At 46.1% G+C, this 18,444-nt stretch overlaps 1 protein-coding gene across 7 annotated transcripts in view; it reads left to right on the top strand.

Moving 5' to 3' along the window:
* The window catches only part of iqsec1b (IQ motif and Sec7 domain ArfGEF 1b), a 577,194-nt gene that overhangs the window by 522,229 nt on the left and 36,521 nt on the right, over positions 1-18,444 (top strand). For all 7 annotated transcript variants that reach the window (XM_038812711.1, XM_038812710.1, XM_038812715.1 and 4 more), the window contains one exon: positions 13,723-13,884. In XM_038812711.1, coding sequence (XP_038668639.1) covers positions 13,723-13,884 — 162 coding nt within the window. The remainder of the gene's footprint in view (positions 1-13,722; positions 13,885-18,444) is intronic.

Genomic DNA, 18,444 nt, shown 5'->3' with positions numbered 1-18,444 from the left:
CGACTCCACCGAGGAGGTCAGGGCCATGACAAGGGATTGCCAAGTCTGGGCGGTGTGCAAGCCGCACAGACAAGGCCCACCTGGTAAAGGCCTCCCAGCCCTTTGAGTGCCTCAGCATCAACTTCAAAGGGCCCCTCCTTTCCACCAACCGTAATATATACTTCCTGACCATCATTGACGAATACTCCCGCTTCCCCTTCGCTATCCCATGTCCCGACATGACCTTAACCACTGTTATAAAGGCACTGCACAGCATCTTCACCCTGTTCGGTTTCCCTGCATACGTCCACAGTGACCGGGGCACCTTGTTCATGAGCGATGAGCTGTGTCAGTACGTACTCAACAAAGGCATCGCCTCGAACAGGACTACAAGCTACAACCCGCAGGGAAACGGGCAGGTGGAGAGGGAGAACGCGGCCGTATGGAAGGCCATCATTCTTCAGTCTAGAAGTCTCCCGATTCCCCGCTGACAGGAGATCCTCCCCGATGCGCTCCACTCCATTAGATCGCTCCTATGCACAGCCACGAACGAGACCCCTCACGACCGTTTTTTTGTCTTCCCTTGGAAGTCCATCTCCGGGATCTCTCTTCCATCCTGGCTGACATCGCCGGGATCTGTCCGTCTCCGGAAGCGTACAAGGAGCCATAAGACCGACCCCCTGGTCGAGAGGGTCCAGCTGCTGCACATCAACCCCCAACACGCCTACGTCGCGCACCAAGACGGACGACAAGATACGGTCTCCCTCCGGGACCTGGCCACTGCTGGATCCCATGCCAATTGATGAGCCATCAATTGCACGAGAGACGAGTTGCTATACAAAAGTTAGGCTTTAATAAGCTAGAACTTAGCCCTGCGGTTGACTACAATAAAATGGACGACCGCCGGGCGTTCCGACTATTTATACCTTGGTATGGAGACGTGGTTAACTCAGCCTCTCGACCAATCGGAGAGCCGTCACATGACTGGTCTCAACCAATCGGTCGAGAGGCACATGACCGACCAGGGCCAATGGTAAGCCAGTGTTCTGCACCAATGGCAGACAGCTATGCAAATCATACCACCACACCAACGCAACCCCCCCCCCCCCCCCCCCCCCCACCGCCACCCCCCAACCCTTTACGCCCCCCCCCGGGGGCTCCTGTACTGTCCAGAGCCTACGCTGCCGCCATCCACCTTCCCCTTACTGCTATCCACCAACCCCCTGCCGCCATCCACCTCTCCCCTGCCTACCCCCAATCCTCAACCGTCGCCGACACGCCGGACCGAAGCTCCAGACAACACACTTCCAGATTCAACAACTACATCGGCAGCACCCGCCGCACTGCCAGGGCTGAGGAGGTCCAATAGAACAGTCTGGACCCAGAGAGCCTGAACAATTGATGACCCCACTTCACCCCCGCTCAACTTCACTTTTTTTAACAGGGGGTGAATGTGGTGAATGTATACACCAGAATAAGTTGTCTGTGGAGTACTGTAATATGATCCCTTTTCCATCTAGTTTACTGGAACCCTGGTGGGCTCCGCCTCCCCAGACGGTACATAGACCGGCCGCCTGAGGCAGGCAAGTTCTTGTGTAATAAAGCCTATGTTCTCTCGCTCTCATCGTCTAGCAGTGGATTAATGGTACATCAAGTGGATTAATGAATTCCAATATTTTATGTAGCAGAAGGAATGGGCTGTTCTAGACAGTCATCAGGATGCCTCCTGCTGTATGGGTATCATACTGCGATTATACAAGGACTTGGGCAGATGAAATTGAAAGAAGCAGAAATATTTGTCTTCCTTCAAAACAATAATTCTGTACACTAATGTACCTTGACATCTTGTGGCGTATCTACCATGTTCCAGTTCCATGCTGGGTTTCAGATGTCAGCTGTCCTGTTTTTGGGTGGAGTGCTGCTTGGCCACTCGCTTACACGAAGCATGAACAGATTCTAGGGTAAATGTCCCTAGATGGTTGTTGGTTACAGGGCAGCATTGAAAAGAGGCTTGAGAGAGGGCCGCCAGGATATTCTGACAGCTAGGGAAAGTGAATAATAGATGTCCTATTGGAGGGAATGGAAGGAAAGGGAATAAAATAATTTATTTATTCTCTGTGCAAGTATTACAGGCACGGGCATTTTTTCAGCCTGTCAGAAATAATATACTGTACCACTTGGTTCACTGCCAACAGTGCAGGAAACAAAAGGATAATAATTTTCTACTCTCTCTCCACAAAGAGCATAGGAGACCAGAAATAGAACATGCAGTGCAGAAGGAGGCCATTCGGCCTGTCGAGTCTGCACCGACCCACTTGAGCCCTCACTTCCACCCTATCCCCCTAACCCAATAACCCTTCTGAACCTTTTTGGACACAAAGGGCAATTTAGCATGGCCAATCTACCTAACAAGCACGTCTTTGGACTGTGGGAGGAAACTGGAGCACCCGGAGGAAACCCACGCAGACACGGGGAGAACATGCACAGACAGTGACATTGTCACAGACAGTGATAATATGATCATTGTGAATTTAACAGTGATCAATGGAATTCGGGTAGTAGAAATTGATATCTAATTTATCTTAATTTATTTCCGTTCTGTAAAGTACATTTGGCTGTCCCAGTTATACTTATTTTTTTTTCTTTATTCTTTCATGAGATATGGGTGTTGCTGGCAGGGCCAGCATTTGTTGCCTGTCCCTAATTTTCCTTGCACTGAGTGGCTTGTTAGGCAGTTAAGAGTCACATGAAAGCCAGACCAGGTAAGGATGGCAGATTTCCTTCCCTAAAGGACGTGAGCGAACCAGATGGGCTTTTATGACAATCGATGATCGTTGTCGCCATTACTGAGACTAGTTTAATTCAAGATTTGTCGATTGAATTCAAATTCCACCAGCTGCTGTGATGGGATTTGAATCCATGTTCCCAGAGCATTAGACTGGGCCTCTGGATTACAAGTTCAGTGACATAATCACCATGCCAACATCTCCTCATAATGCTGTAATAATAATTCCTTTCATTCTGCAGAAATTCAAGAGAATTTTCAAGATCAGTATGATTTTGACCCAATGGGGATGGAGGCATTGCAGTATCTGGTTCTGGGCAGTGAGGTTGGTCAAATGGGTCAAGCGCCAATAGGAACACATTTGGGGGCAGTGATTGTTTTTGACAAAAATATTTTTATTCAAGGCATTTTCACATTTGCAAAAAGAATTAGAAGACCAACAGAGCAATTCAATAAACAGCCACACCCCACCTGACGCCGCCCACATCACGCGTGCCACCTTCCCCATTTTAACCCTCTTCGCACCCCCTTGCTGGTCCCTTAAACTTCCTTTTTTATATATATAAATTTAAAGTACCCAATTAATTTTTTCCAATTAAGGGGCAATTTAGTGTGGCCAATCCATCTTCCCTGCACATCTTTGGATTGTGGGTGTGAAACGCACGCAAACACGGGGAGAATGTGCAAACTCCACACGGACAGTGACCCAGAGCTGGGATTGAACCTGGGACCTCGGTGCCATGAAGCTGCAGGGCTACCCCACTGCGCCACCGTGCTGCCCCCTTAAATCTCCTTAAAGAAATCAATAAACAGCTTCTACCTCCGCATGAACCCCTCTGCCAACCCCGTCAAAACGAACTTGTCCTTCCCCAGCCTCAGGAATTCAACCAGGTCACTCAGCCACACTCCCGCTTTTGGTAGTTCCGAGTTCCAGAACCCTAGCAAAATCCGTCTCCACGCTGTCAGGGAGGCAAAGGCCAAAACATAGGCCCCTCTTACCCCTGGACTTCGGGTCTTCCGACCCTCTGGACTCGGAACCACCTCCATACCCAGCACCTTGGACATCACGTCTGAGATCCCCTGCCAGAACCCTCTATATCGTGGACACACCCAAAACATGTGGACATGATTTGTTGGTCTCCCCGCACACCATCCACACCTATCCGCTGCCCTCGCAATGAACTCTCTCATCCTTTCAACCATCATATCATAGAATTTACAGTGCAGAAGGAAGCCATTCGGCCCATCGAGGTCTGCACCAGTCCTTGGAAAGAGCACCCTACCTAAGCCAACACCTCCACCCTATCCCAGTAACCCCACCTAACCTTTTAGACACTAAAGGGCAATTTAGCATGGCCAATCCACCTAACCTGCACATCTTTGGACTGTGGGGGGAAGCCGAAGAACCCGGAGGAAACCCACGCACACACGAGGAGAAAGTGCGAACTCCACACGGTCACCTGAGGCTGGAATTGAACCCGGGTCCCTGGAGCTATGAGGCAGCAGTGCTAACCACTGTGCCACCATGCTGCCCAATATGAGCCCTGTGTACCACTTTAAACTGGATGAGGCTTAACCTGGCAAATGACGAGGGTGCATTTACCCTCCGCAAGGCTTCCGCCCACATCTTAGCCCCCACCTCCCCTCCCAGCTCCTCCTCCCATTTACGCTCTAAATCCCCCACCAGGGCTCCCTCCCACTCCATCAACCCCTTATAGTCTTCTGACACCTTCCCCTCCCTATTTCTTCCTTTGACAGCACCTTGTCCTGCAATCGCAGGGGCTGCAGCCGAGGAAAGGATGGTACCTCTCTCCTCACGAAGTCCCTGCAGGTACCTAAATCCATTCTCGCGGGGCCAACCCCGCAAATGTGCCCCCTATAAACAAGTCGCCAATGCACGCAACCCCTGCCAGCCGCCGCACCCCCTCAATCTCGCAGCCAGCCCCACCAGTGCAAACCTGATTACAAATCAGCGTCCACAGTGAGGCACCCTCCCACCCCAGATGCTGTCTCCACTGCTCCCACACCTTTAGCACCAACACCACCACTGGGCTCACGGACTACCTGGCTGGCCAGAACGTTAAAGTGTCAACAACAAAGCCCTCAAATACAAACAAACCTTTGCAGCACCGTCATTTTCACAGTCTGCACCCACCCTGCCAGCGACAGCACATCCCACCTCTTAAAGTCCACCCTCATCTGCTCCACCAACGGAACCAGGTTCAGTTTATGCAACTGCGCCCAACTCCGCGTCACCTGGATACCCAAATACCAAAAACTTGCCCCCACCACTCTAAACGGCAACTCCCCTGGTCTCCTATCTTGCCCTCTGGCCTCTATCGGGGATACCTTGCTCTTTGCCATATTCAATTTGTATTACAAAAACTGGCCAAATACTCCCAGGATCTCCATAAGGCCTCCAATGCTGCCCACCATATATAACAGGTCATCGCATACAATAAGACCCTGTGTTCACCCCCACCCCCCGCTCAATCCATCTCCAGTCTCTCAACGCCCAAAGCGCCATTGCCAACGGCTCTATCGACCAGACGAATAGCAATGGGGAGAGCGGACACCCCTGCCTCATCCCACAATGGAATCCAAAGTACCCCAAACTCACTCGGTTTGTCCGCATGCTCGCGACTGCCGCTTGTGCCCAATCCACAAACCTCTCGAACCGCCTCAGCAGCTCCAGCAAATATGCCCACTCCACCCGATCAAATGCCTTCTCTGCGTCCATCGCCACCAGTACCTCTACCTTCTACCTCTCCGAAGACATCATAATTACATTGAGTAGCCTCCTCGCATTCGCTGACAACTGCCTCCCCTTCACAAAACCTGTCTGATCTTTGCCTATCACCCCCGGGACACAGTCCTCAATTTGCAAGCCAACACCTTCGCCAATAACTTGATGTCCATGTTTAGTAATGATATTGGGCCACACTGCTTCGGGTCATTATCCTTCTTAAAATCAGGGAAATGGACGCCTGCGACAATGTAGGGGGGAGTTCCCCCTTCCCTTGCTTCATTATGCCTCCTCACCAGCTGTGTCCTCCGGTCCACCCCAAACTTTTTCTAAAGCTCTACTGGGAACCCGTCTGGACCCGGAGGTTTCCCTGACTGCATTGTCCCCATACCATCCATCAGCTTCCTCAGCCCAACTGGGGCCCCCAGTCCCTGAAGCATACCCTCCTCCACTTTGAGGGAAACTCCACTCCATCCAGGAATTGTCACATCCCCTCCCTCCTGGTTGGAGGCTCCGACTTGTAGAACGCCTCAAACACCCCATTCACCCCCTCCGGGTCCATCACTACCTTACCTTTATCATCCCTAACTCTACCGATCTCCCCGCCGTCACCTGCTTTCTCAACTGATAGGCCAACATCCTACTTGCCTTCTCCCCATACTCATATACTGTGCCTCTGGCTCTTCGCAGCTGCCCCATCACATTCCCCCTAGAAACTAGTCCAAACTCTACCTGGAGCCTCTGATTCTCCTTCAGCAGCTCTGTCTCTGGCACCTCCAAATACGTCCTGTCCACCCTCAATCTCGTCCACCAGCCTTGCCCTCTTCTTCCCCCTCCGTTTTCACCCTATGCTCCCGAATTGATATAGACTAGCCCCTGACTTCAGCCTTGAGTGCCTCTCGCAGCGTGGTGGCTGTGACACACCCCCCCCCCCCCCCCCCCCCCGGCGGATTGGGCCACAATATGCCCCATATTGAATGCAACCCACCACGTCTTCATGTCCAGCTCCGAGTGAAACATCTGCCCCACCCATCCCTTTCTCAGCCCACCCACACCCCTGCTTCAGGTGCGTCTCCTGCAAAAAAGCCATGTCCGCCTTCAAACTCCTCAGATGCGTGAGCACACAAGGCCAAGTAACTGGCCCATTCAACCCCACATCTTCCATGGGGCCAGCCTCCAGCCCACGCGACCCTCCTGGCACGCCCTCTCGTGTCCACTGTCATCAATCTCTTCCCAACCGTGCCACACCAACCACACCCATATCAGCAGCCCCCCACCCTCTAACAAAAAAACAACCCCACCTTCACCCCCACTTCCTCCTGGGAACACCCCACCTCACTCCCTTTAAATGCCCCCCCTCCCCCCCCCCCAACATAGCTGTCAACCCGTAAAGAATAACAATGGCACTCTCCCCACCACTGCGCTCCTGCCAAGACCTGGCCCAGAATACTCACCAGCAAACCCGCCCCAGAATACTCACCAACTCCTCCAAAGTTCAATGTCTTCACACTCCTCCCAATCCATTGTCCCTCACAAAATTCATCGCCTCCTCTGGCCTGTCAAAATCGAGCTCTCGCTTCTGGAAAGTCACCCACAGGCGGGCTGGGTACAATACCCCTAACCTCACCCCCTTTTTAAAGAGGGCAGCCTTAATCCGATTAAACCCCGCCCTTCTCTTCGCCAACTCCACACCAAATCCTGGTACACTCTCAGCTTGTTCCCTTCCGAGGTACGTTTCCTGGTCTGCCTCATCCATCGAAGGATCTTCTCCTTGTCCAGAAAGCGGTGCAAGCGTACCTCCGTGGCCATTTGCAGCTGGCCCGCCTGCAGCCTCCCCCCTCAGTGCCCGCTGCGCTCGGTTCACCTCCATGGGCCGATCAAAGGCTCCTCCCCCACCAATTTCTCCAGGATCCTTGCCACATAGATCGCGGCTTCCGCACCTTCAATGCCTTCAGGCACTATTCCTTGTCCGTGGGTCCTTCCACCAAACACACCAGAGGACTGTTCTCTTCCCCAGGCACTCCTGTACCTTTTTCTCTCAAATATAATGCCCTTCAGGCAGGAGACGAGAGCCACCAACTGTGCGACCACTCACTCCAAGGCTGCCACCGGAAGCCCCGTTATCATATGTTTTAAGTTGGCTGTGGAAAAGGGACGATAAAAAGTAAAAGTATTTAATTGGGGGAGGGTAATTTTCAGTGGGGTCCAATAAATTAGAATCCAACATTGCCAGGCAAAACTGTAACAGAACAATGACTGCTTTAAAGAGGAGTTCATGGGATCATGGAATGGTTACAGCAGAGAAGGAGGTCGATCAACTCGTCATGTCCGTGTCAACTATTTGCAAGAGTAATCGAACAAGTACTGCTTCTATGGCTTTTCTCTATGACCCTGCAAATCTATCCTCTTCAGATCATGATCCAATTCTCTTTTGGAAGCCAAGATTAAATCTGCCTCTCACATTGAAGTAGTGCATAAAGATCTGAACCATTCACAGCTGTTGCAAATATCTGGTTTATGAATCATATGTTTTAGAATATAACCTTTAGCTTGGTGGTTAAAGTGTTAAATGAAGGTGAATGGAAACATCCAGTTAAGAAAAAGCAGCCCTGAAGTAAGTGCAATTCAAAGATTCTTGTAGTCAATTCATTTAAAAGCTACCTTACATTTACCTTCGACGTAGAATTGCCAAAGCAATAAACAACAGTGGCATTCTATCATAGGTTTTCCTTAAGCAGAGAAAATACTAACTTTATTGTTCACTGCATGGAATGCGGGTGAGGTTCAAGCTAATTTTTCGAATACTTGAGGGAAAGAAAACTGGGAGATTTGCTTAGCTCAAAACTAGAGGAAAAAATCTACCGTGGTCCTTGTGGCAGAAGGCACTTTGCAATTGGCCTGGAAGCAGTCGGCTTGGAAGAGCAAAGAGAAATAACCCATCAGGAACTGGAAACATGCTGAGGAATCAGGAACAGAACTGCAGCTGAGGGAGCACAGTGGGCCATTAGTAACCAAGATGTTTAAATCCATAAGCACGAAGGAAGCAAGGCTTTGGCTTGGATTGAGATCTTTGAAGAAAATTGGAAGATTGCTTAATCCAAAAGATAATGGAAGGATCCAATGAAGTGTCATAATTTGGAGAATAGCTGGTACACAAAATAAATATAAGTGACTTCAGGAGGGGCTGTGGCATACTGTTATGACCACAGCAGATTGTAGTTGCTGAGCAACCAAATTTCAGCGGGAAACTTGTCTTAAGGCCATAGCCTTTTTATTCGTATTCTAAAAATGTGAAGGAAACTACTTATGTCAGCAGAAAAAAATCCAGTCACACTTTAGGGAATTAAAAAATTCAAAGTAAAAGGTTTATTAGTAAGAAGAAAATGTAAACACACGTGATTACAGTTACACTGTTAAACTTAGTCTTACAAAACATTCCCCCGAAAAGACTCCCTATAAAGTCAGACCCACAAATAAACATCTACAACGCAACACTCCCTGAACAGATGGTTAATTATAAAAATCCTGTAATACTACTCGAGGCAAATTTCTAAAGCTTTAATGAAGGCTTACCACATGACCGTCTCAAACTCACTCCACTCTGCTATGGAATTCCAAGAAATTTCAGGACAAGAATGCTTTTTACAGCGCAAGACTTTTCTGACATGACTGGATGGCTGATTCAGATATTTTCCAAGCCCAGAGCTGTTTCTAGGAGCTCTGCCCCATACAGCCAACACTAAAAAAGCTCAGTAAGAAGTCTTACAACACCAGGTTAAAGTCCAACAGGTTTGTTTCAAACACGAGCTTTCGGAGCACGGCTCCTTCTTCAGGTGAATGGAAAGGCTTGTTCCAGAAATGTTTATATAGACACAGTCAGAGATGCCCCGGAATGCGAGCACCTGCAGGCAATCAAATCATCAAAGATGCAGAGAGAGAGGTAACTCCAGGTTAAAGAGGTGTGAATTGTCCCAAGCCAGTTCAGTCGGTAGGCCTCTGCAAGTCCAGGCTTGTTGGTGGGGGCCGAATGTAATGCGACATGAATCCCAGATCCCGGTTGAGTCCGCATTCATGCGTGCGGAACTTAGCTATAAGTTTTTGCTCAGCAATTTTGCGTTGTCGCGTCTCCTGAAGGCCTCCTTGTAGAATGCTGACCCGGAGATCAGAGGCTGAATGTCCTTGACTGCTGAAGTGTTCCCCAACTGGAAGGGAACAGTCCTGCCTGTTGATAGTCGCACGATGCCCGTTTATTCGTTGTCGCAGTGTCTGCATGGTCTCGCCAATGTACCACGCTTCGGGACATCCTTTCCTGCAGCGTATGAGGTAGACTACATTGGTCGAGTCGCACGAGTATGCGCCGCGTACCTGGTGGGTGGTGTTTCCACGTGTAATGGTGGTGTCCATGTCGATGATCTGGCATGTCTTGCAGAGATTACCCTGGCAGGGTTTTGTGGTGTTGTGGTTGCTGTTCTGAAGGCTGGGTAATTTGCTGCAAACAATGGTTTGTTTGAGGTTGCGCGGTTGTTTGAAGGCCAGTAGTGGGGGTGTGGGGATGACCTTGGCAAGATGTCCATCCTCGCTGATGATGTGTTGGAGGCTGCGAAGAAGATGTCGTAGTTTCTCCGCCCCTGCTTCAGCCTCAGCCTTCAGAACAGCAGGAAACAGCAGCCTCCATACGCTGCAGGAAAGGATGTCCCGAAGCGTGGTACATTGGCGAGACCATGCAGACACTGCGACAACGAATAAACGGGCATCGTGCGACTATCAACAGGCAGGACTGTTCCCTTCCAGTTGGGGAACACTTCAGCAGTCAAGGACATTCAGCCTCTGATCTCCGGGTCAGCATTCTACAAGGAGGCCTTCAGGAGACGCGACAACGCAAAATTGCTGAGCAAAAACTTATAGCTAAGTTCCGCACGCATGAATGCGGACTCAACCGGGATCTGGGATTCATGTCGCATTACATTCGGCCCCCACCAACAAGCCTGGACTTGCAGAGGCCTACCGACTGAACTGGCTTGGGACAATTCACACCTCTTTAACCTGGAGTTACCTCTCTCTCTGCATCTTTGATGATTTGATTGCCTGCAGGTGCTCGCATTCCGGGGCATCTCTGACTGTGTCTATATAAACATTTCTGGAACAAGCCTTTCCATTCACCTGAAGAAGGAGCCGTGCTCCGAAAGCTCGTGTTTGAAACAAACCTGTTGGACTTTAACCTGGTGTTGTAAGACTTCTTACTGTGCTCACCCCAGTCCAACGCCGGCATCTCCACATCATAAAAAAGCTCAGCATTGCGTCTTCTATATCATTTGCCTGTTTGTCCTCCATTTCTTTTGTTCTACGCACTTTTTTTAACTTTTCAAAGTATAAAAATCTTTCATGTCTTTCCTATTGCCCCTGCTTTTGGTTCAAAATTTTTTAAAATAATCTCCCCTTGTTTCCAAATGAAACCTTTCCAAGTTTAAAAGCCTATATAACAACTTGACCGTAGTTTCATTACAAATGCATGCCTTTAGCACCCTCACTCCTTTTACTGTCTCAATTCTTGCAGACAAATTGTCTCCATTAACCTTTTCCCAGATTAATTCAATCATTTACATGTACGGACACGGACACCCTCCTTTACAGAATGACACACTTTTCCCCAAAAATATATATTTTAAAAACCTACGTTCTCTCAATACCTTGGGTTAGTTCCAGGAAAAGTGAATGAACCTTTAAGATTCTTGGAAAGGAACACATTTGGGAGAACCAACTAGTACAACTGAGTTTATAGTATACCTCTTTGTAATCTATATTGTTAGGCGAATGGTGCTTGCTTTGTATCATTTTTTTTTAGTATATAATAACGTTTGGTTACATTTAAAATGTGAACTTGTGTGGTGTGGTTCTATCAGTTAATTATAGGGCTTTTGGATTTCTCTTTAAATGTTAACGGCCCCTTACTGGATCGTAACACAACTTTAAAATAAAAGTTTCCCCTCAGTTCGCCATTGCTTCATTTGCCAACCACCTTAAATCTGTGTCCTCTCATCCTCGATCCTTCCACCAATGAGAATAATGTCTTCCTACCTGCTCTGTCCAGACCCCTCATGATTTTGAATATCTCAATCAAATCTCCTCTCAATCTTTGGAGACTATCTCCAGGCTCTCCAAACTATCCATGTAAATGGTTCCAGGAATGAGGCAATTCATTGTCACAAATCCTTTCTGCACTCTCTCGAGTGCTTTCACATCTTTCTTCAAATGGGCTGTCCAGAGCTGGGTGCAATACTCCAGTTGAAGTCAAACCAGTGTTCTACATAAATTTAACATAATTTTCTTGTTTTTATACTCTAGACCGTGTTAATAAAGACTAGAATGTTGTATGCGTTATTACCTTTCTCAACCTGCCTGACTGCATTCAGTGATTTGTAGATACATAAATACCCCCGGTCCCTCTGCCCCCACACCACCTTTAGAAGTATGCCTGTTTATATAGTGCTTCGCCATTCTTACAACCAAAATGAATTACTTTACACTTCCTTGCAATAAGGTTGGGGCAATCAGAGCTCCCTGGATGATGGAAGAGATGGATAATAAGATGAAGCTGAAAAAGGATGTGTATGCTCAAGTGGTATACAAGCGAGAACCAAGCTGAATATAGAAAGTTTAGAGGGGAAGTGAAAAAAGAATTAAAAGAACCAAGGAGAGTGTGTGAGAAGAGACAGACAGATAACATAAAAAGAAAACCAAAAGTTGTCTCTCTGCATATAACTAGTAAAAGGGTAGCAAAATGAAGAATGAGTCTGATCAAACACCACAAAAGAAATTTACACATGGGGACAGGAGGGCACGGCTGAGGTATTAGATGGCTGTTTTGACCAACGAAGAAGATACAAAGTTATGGGGAAACGGGAGGTAGCTGAGATATTGGATGGGCTAAAAATTGGTAAAGAGGTGTTAGAAAGGCTAACAATACTTGAAAGTAATTATCTGAAGAGAGAAGATTTGCGGTAGTAGGACTGGCCTAGCTGCTCTGGCTGAGAAACTGCCAAGACATGTCTAGCCTAATGGCCTCCTGAAACCCATTTTATGATTCAAAGCCCGTTTACATTTGGAAGTGCAGTCAAGACTCAAAATCTACTTAAATACTGCTTAGAGAGAAGTGCACAAAGTACACCTCCTTTCACTCTGTTTCCTGATTCAGGTGGCATTACGTGTCAATCACTTAATTTCATTCAGCAGAATTTTGAATTGTCATATTGAAGGTTGTGTAACATTAGAAAATGAATAAATAGGCACACGGAATTTTATCAAAATCTGTCTCCATCAGTGCACCAGAAACAGCGCCACAGAAATTAAGAGGATTCTATTAAGACTTTCAATACTGCATTAACTGAATAGGAAGATTGGAGTATGTAGGGCAAGGGTTATTCATTCGAAAGGGCTCTATTGAAATTTTCTTGTAAAGAAGATACCTTTTGCAAGCAAATGGAAATCGTGTGACTGTTTTACATGAATATTTTTTGAGGTGCTGCCATGAGATAAGAGTATGGGGAGTATTGGGGAAGTGGCCAGGCCTATATGTTCAACCTTGAGTGGCAAATCAGCTCTTGCAGTGCAAGCTTCTGCTCGACCAGCTAATTTGCTGCCTTGATGGTTCTGGCTGAAAGGTGCTGCTTTACTTTCTGTTGCATTTTCATTGCTGGTTCAGTAGCAATTCAAACCTGATGCTGTTGCGGAGATTGCATTTAGCAATATCAGTGGATGACAACTGAATCTGCTCCTAAAATACTGGCAGCAATCTTGCCCGAGTTCACCACATGGTGTAAAATAGCAGTGACAGGGGGCCCCCACAGGGAGCTCCATTGTTTGTGGGGGTGGGGGGGGAGGTGTGTGTGTGTGTGTGGGGGGGGGGGGGGGGGGAGGCGCACCTTATCTGTTGGTCAGGGTTCCCTTTTGCGTTTGAGGGGATGGTCTCCGGGGAGGGGGGGGGGGTCCTGTGTCCATGGGGTCTGGGGCCGTGAGGGGGACTGGTCCTCCGTATCCATGGGGGGGGGGGGGCATTACCTGGTTCCTGTTGTCTCCAGTACTGTATATCAGTCTGAAAATATGGATGTGCTGCAATCACATTGTGTAATAATAAATATTTTGAGATTTCAAGGTGTATATTTCAGAACACAGAAAATCTCAATGTCTGACTCTCATTTTCCTTTTCTTTGCATAGAAAACCTGAGAAAGGCGTGCAGTATTTAATTGAGCGTGGATTTGTTCCCGATACCCCTGTTGGGGTTGCTCACTTCCTTCTTCAGAGGAAAGGCCTCAGCCGGCAAATGATTGGCGAGTTTTTAGGCAATCGTCAGAAGCAGTTCAACCGAGATGTACTTGAGTAAGTATTCTAACATTCACTAGTTTGAAATCACTCAGCTTTTGTGTGCTTTCTATATTGGAGGGTAAACCTCAAATAATCTACTTTTGGTGGCTGAGGGAAGGAATGCTGACTGTTAACTGGGAGGTATCCCTGCTTCTCTGAACCGTGCATTAGAATTATTACATCTACCTACAGGCCTTGTTTTTTTAAAATCATTGGCCTTGAACTGAGTGACCATTTTAAAATGTATTTAACCACATTGCTGTGAGTCCGTGGTCGCATGTCGGCCAGACAAGGTAAGGTTGGCAGATTTCCTTCCCTGAGGACGTTGGTTTTTATGACAATCAACAATGGTTTCATCTTTAGACTTTTATTGGATTCAAATTTCACCATCTGCCTTGGTAGCAATTAAACTCGGGCCTTTAGCATTACCCTGGTCTCTGGATTACGGGTCCAGCGACAATGCCACTACACCACAGCCTCCCCTTAACAACTCAATCAAATATGCCACCTCAAAAGATGCAGTCTTCCCTCAGTACTGTATATGAAAGAAAGTGCCTGGACCAGCACTTCATTATCCATCTCCAGTTGCTCTTGGAGGTTGTGATGAGCCTTCTCAAATTGTTGAATTCTTAAGGTAAGTAAACTGTCATGGTTCTTGGTTTTGACCCAGTGATGAAGAAGGAATACAAGGGATCTGTGTCCAAGTTGGGATGGTATATGAGAGGAACTTAAAATTCCGATGCCGTGACTGCTCTTGTCCTTTTAGGTTGTGGATGTTGAAGCTCTGGAAGGTGTGACTGAAGAAACTTCAATGACTTGCTGCAGTTTATCCTTCAGGCATTGCACACGGGCAGCACTGTCTTATTGGTGGTAGATAGAATGTCTGTTCACTGATTGCAGAGTAGTTCAGGTTCTTTCCAAAAATAACTCTGATAATGAACCAGCCCATGTTCACATGCAACAATCCAGGACGACACCCAGACTCGGGCTGATAAGTGTTGCACTAGTGATAGAAGGGAGGTTATTCATAAAGTGGCTGAGATGATTGAGCCTGGAATAGTGCTCTGAAGAATTCCTGCTGTGAGGTCCAGTGGCTGAAATTAATGGCCTTCAATGAACATACTACATCCTTCATACAGGTAAGTGTCCAGCCACTTCCTCCTTCTTCCTCATCCCCGATCCCCACCATTACCTATTCTCAGTGACCTTGAGCCCCTTAGTGTGGTTCTCAGTTGTATGCTGCCGTGATGTCAAGGGCAGTCACTCTTGGTTCACCTTTTGAATGCAACTCTTTCTTCAATGTTTGGACTAAGTCTGTAATGAGGACTGAAGCAGAGTGGTCCTTGCAGGACCCAAGCTGAGAGCATTGAACAGGTAATCGGTGAGTAAGTGCAGCTAGATAACACCGTTGACAGCTTCTTCCATCATTTTCCCCATAACTGAGTGTACGCTGAGGTTGAATTTGCCTTGTATGTTAGAGTCCTGAGCTAAATTGACTGGATATGGAATTTGGCTACAGTATTGATTTGTGAAGAATGATCTAAAAATGATTTGTTTTGACAACTATGCAATTTCTGGATGCTTTAATGTTTCTGTCCACTTGTCCTTTGACAGGCATAGCCAGACTTCTCCTCCTTGTCATCTGCAAGCATAGCTTTTTTACAAATGTATTTTGATGCTGCTTGCTGTTATCTACCTATCTGTTGCTTTCTATGCTTTAAAAAAGCTAATGTTAGTTGTCTTCCAACTTTGATTTTTCTTACTGCTGATTAGGTTATACCTGTAAAATATTATTTTGTATATTAAAGATGTGCATGTCTCATCTTTAAGGCTTGAACAGATTATTTTTTCATGATCAGTGCCAAAGAACACACTGTGTGATAATGCCTTATTCCATTGGAACAAATGTATATTTTTATATACGCCTGCTAATGTATGTTTACCCAGGAGTTGAACAGAAGTACATATTTATCTACAAAATATTATACTAACTTACTAAAAATTTAAGTTAAAAAATAACCGGTATGGTCCATCGTGTTTCAGAACTTTTAGCTTGTACTTCTTCCTCGGGTTTTACAAAAATACACAACACTTAAGTTATCTCCTAACAAAATGGATCAGTGACCATAAGACAAAATTGTACATTGGGATTAATCTATATCCTAACAGTTTCCTGTTGTGCATGTCCATCTCAGCGGGCCAAGAAGAACTGAAGAGTTGCAATAAACTTGATGAAGACATACTTTCCAATTCTCAACTTAAATGTGGGACTATTTTTCATAATGAAATAAAGCTGTCAGTCATCTGCAGAATCTAACATGCATGTCATCTGAGGCTGTTGATTGGCCCCTGGAGTGGCAGTCACATAAATGCTGGACGTATCTCAATTTTTCATCTTGTTTCCACACTCCCTTTTGACTCCAGTGAGAGTGTGCCGAACAGTGCATTTGGTTTAGTTGAGTGGTTACTGAATTGAGTTGCATATATTAATGAATTTGCAATCAAAATATGCAAGCAATGCAATATCTATCAGGCAAACACATATGGGTGACACGGTAGCACAGTGGTTAGCACTGTTGCTTCACAGCGGCAGGGACCCGGGTTCGATTCTCGGCTTGGGTCACTGTCTGTGCGAAGTCTGCACGTTCTCCCCGTGTCTGGTGGGTTTCATCCGGGTGCTCCGGTTTTCTCCCACAAGTCCCGAAAGACGTGCTTATTAGGTGAATTGGACATTCTGAATTCTCTGTGTACTCGAACGCCTCCCCGGACAGGCGCCGGAATGTGGCGACTAGGGGCTTTTCACAGTAACTTCATTGAAGCCTACTCGTGACAATAAGCGATTTTCATTTTTTTTTTTCACAAGCGCGGTAGTGTGGTGACGAGGGGATTTTCACAGTAACTTCATTGCAGCATTAATGTAAGCCTACTTGTGACACTTATAAAGATGATTATCATTATCAGTTTCCAGACAACTATAAGGAATTACGGTTAGGGTTCGGGTTAGGAAAATAAGCCTGTCGAAACAGCAAATTTGACAGGACTGATCCTAAGTGGATACTAAAATTACGGAAATGTTCTTGGGGTGTGAAATATGACCAAACTCCCTTTCTGTTGCATGTCACAAGATCTGAAACATTACCGGTGCATGTTTGCAGTCATGTTTGTAGCTTGAGTGGGGAGCAGTTAATTAATTGTAGCAACAAGTCCCAATTAGTATTCACTATACATTTAAGATTACATTACTTTTCTTCAATTAATGCAGGTTATAGACTTGCAATTTGATTGTCAGTATGCATGATGTCCTGCTCTGCATTTATTCACCAAAGGCAAGTAACAGGAGCTCATTTAACTTTCCAGTCTAATAAAGTACTGTTTTAAACTTATGCAAGCATATTTTTTTTCAAACGAAAGCTGTCAGTGATTGCTTTGTCAGAGTCTACTGTCCCCACACCCTGCCTAGGTTTAGTATGATCTGGAAATATACATAAAGTACGTTGCGATTCTAGACCTTAATTGTTGATATAAATTGAAGTCGATATGCACCCCAGGATAGATGCTGAGCCACTTGTTTGTAACTTCACTACTGAGGACCTGTTATTAGCTATTCAATTAATCCTGCCATGCTGCCTGTTGATGCAATACAGGAATAACTAAATGCTGCAAAAAAGATTTAAGACAACACAGCACCACACACCAGGATTGTGGTAAATCATTAATTTGCCCCTAGGTGTCTTTATTCTAGTCTGTTTTTCACAAGTCTTTTTTGCTCAGATACCTAAATCCATTGCTGGATTTTTTTGTTTGTATTGAGATGACTTGACACATTCAGTGGTACAGTTCTTTTCTAGTTATGCTATGATTCTTCCCTGCTTCCATCAATAAGTGTTAATTAATTGTAGCAACAAGTCCCAATTAGTATTCACTATACATTTAAGATTACATTACTTTTCTTCAATTTCATGCAGGCTATAGACTTGCAATTTGATTGTCAGTATGCATGATGTCCTGCTCTGCATTTATTCATCAAAGGCAGAAGATGCCCAATTTCCTGCAAGCCCGCATCGCTCCATCAATAAGTCCATGCTGTTTCTTTACTTTGTAGCCAATTATTTCACGGCTTTACGTTGAACCACCATCACCTGTATAGAGCAACCATTTCTAATTGAACTTTATCAAAGGCTTTTCCATTAGACTAGATATATTACAACTAAAGGCTTTTCCCACTTTTCTTGGGCTGTTACTTGTTCAAAATATTAAGCTGATTGACTAGAGGGGCATTTAAGAATGTCAGCAAGGTGAGAGCCTCCACTCTCCCTCATCCATGCCTTTTTAACTCTGGGACTGACTAATTTAATGGTCTCTGCTTCACATCCATGAGGAAAACAGACATTGAGGCAAAGTAGGACATATCAGAAAGGGTGACCGAAGGCTTAGTCACTGAGTTCAATGGATCAATTCCATTGAGTGGAATCTAAATGGCTTTGTTATGACGGGAAAAATTCCAAGGCTGTTTCTGTAACCACTGAATTGCTGAACCCAATTTTTGAGGGACAGTCATAAGTAATGAACAATAAC

This window comes from Scyliorhinus canicula, chromosome 11, assembly GCF_902713615.1.
Source record: "Scyliorhinus canicula chromosome 11, sScyCan1.1, whole genome shotgun sequence".
Lineage (NCBI taxonomy): Eukaryota > Metazoa > Chordata > Chondrichthyes > Carcharhiniformes > Scyliorhinidae > Scyliorhinus > Scyliorhinus canicula.
This window is presented reverse-complemented; position numbering and strand designations above follow the sequence as displayed.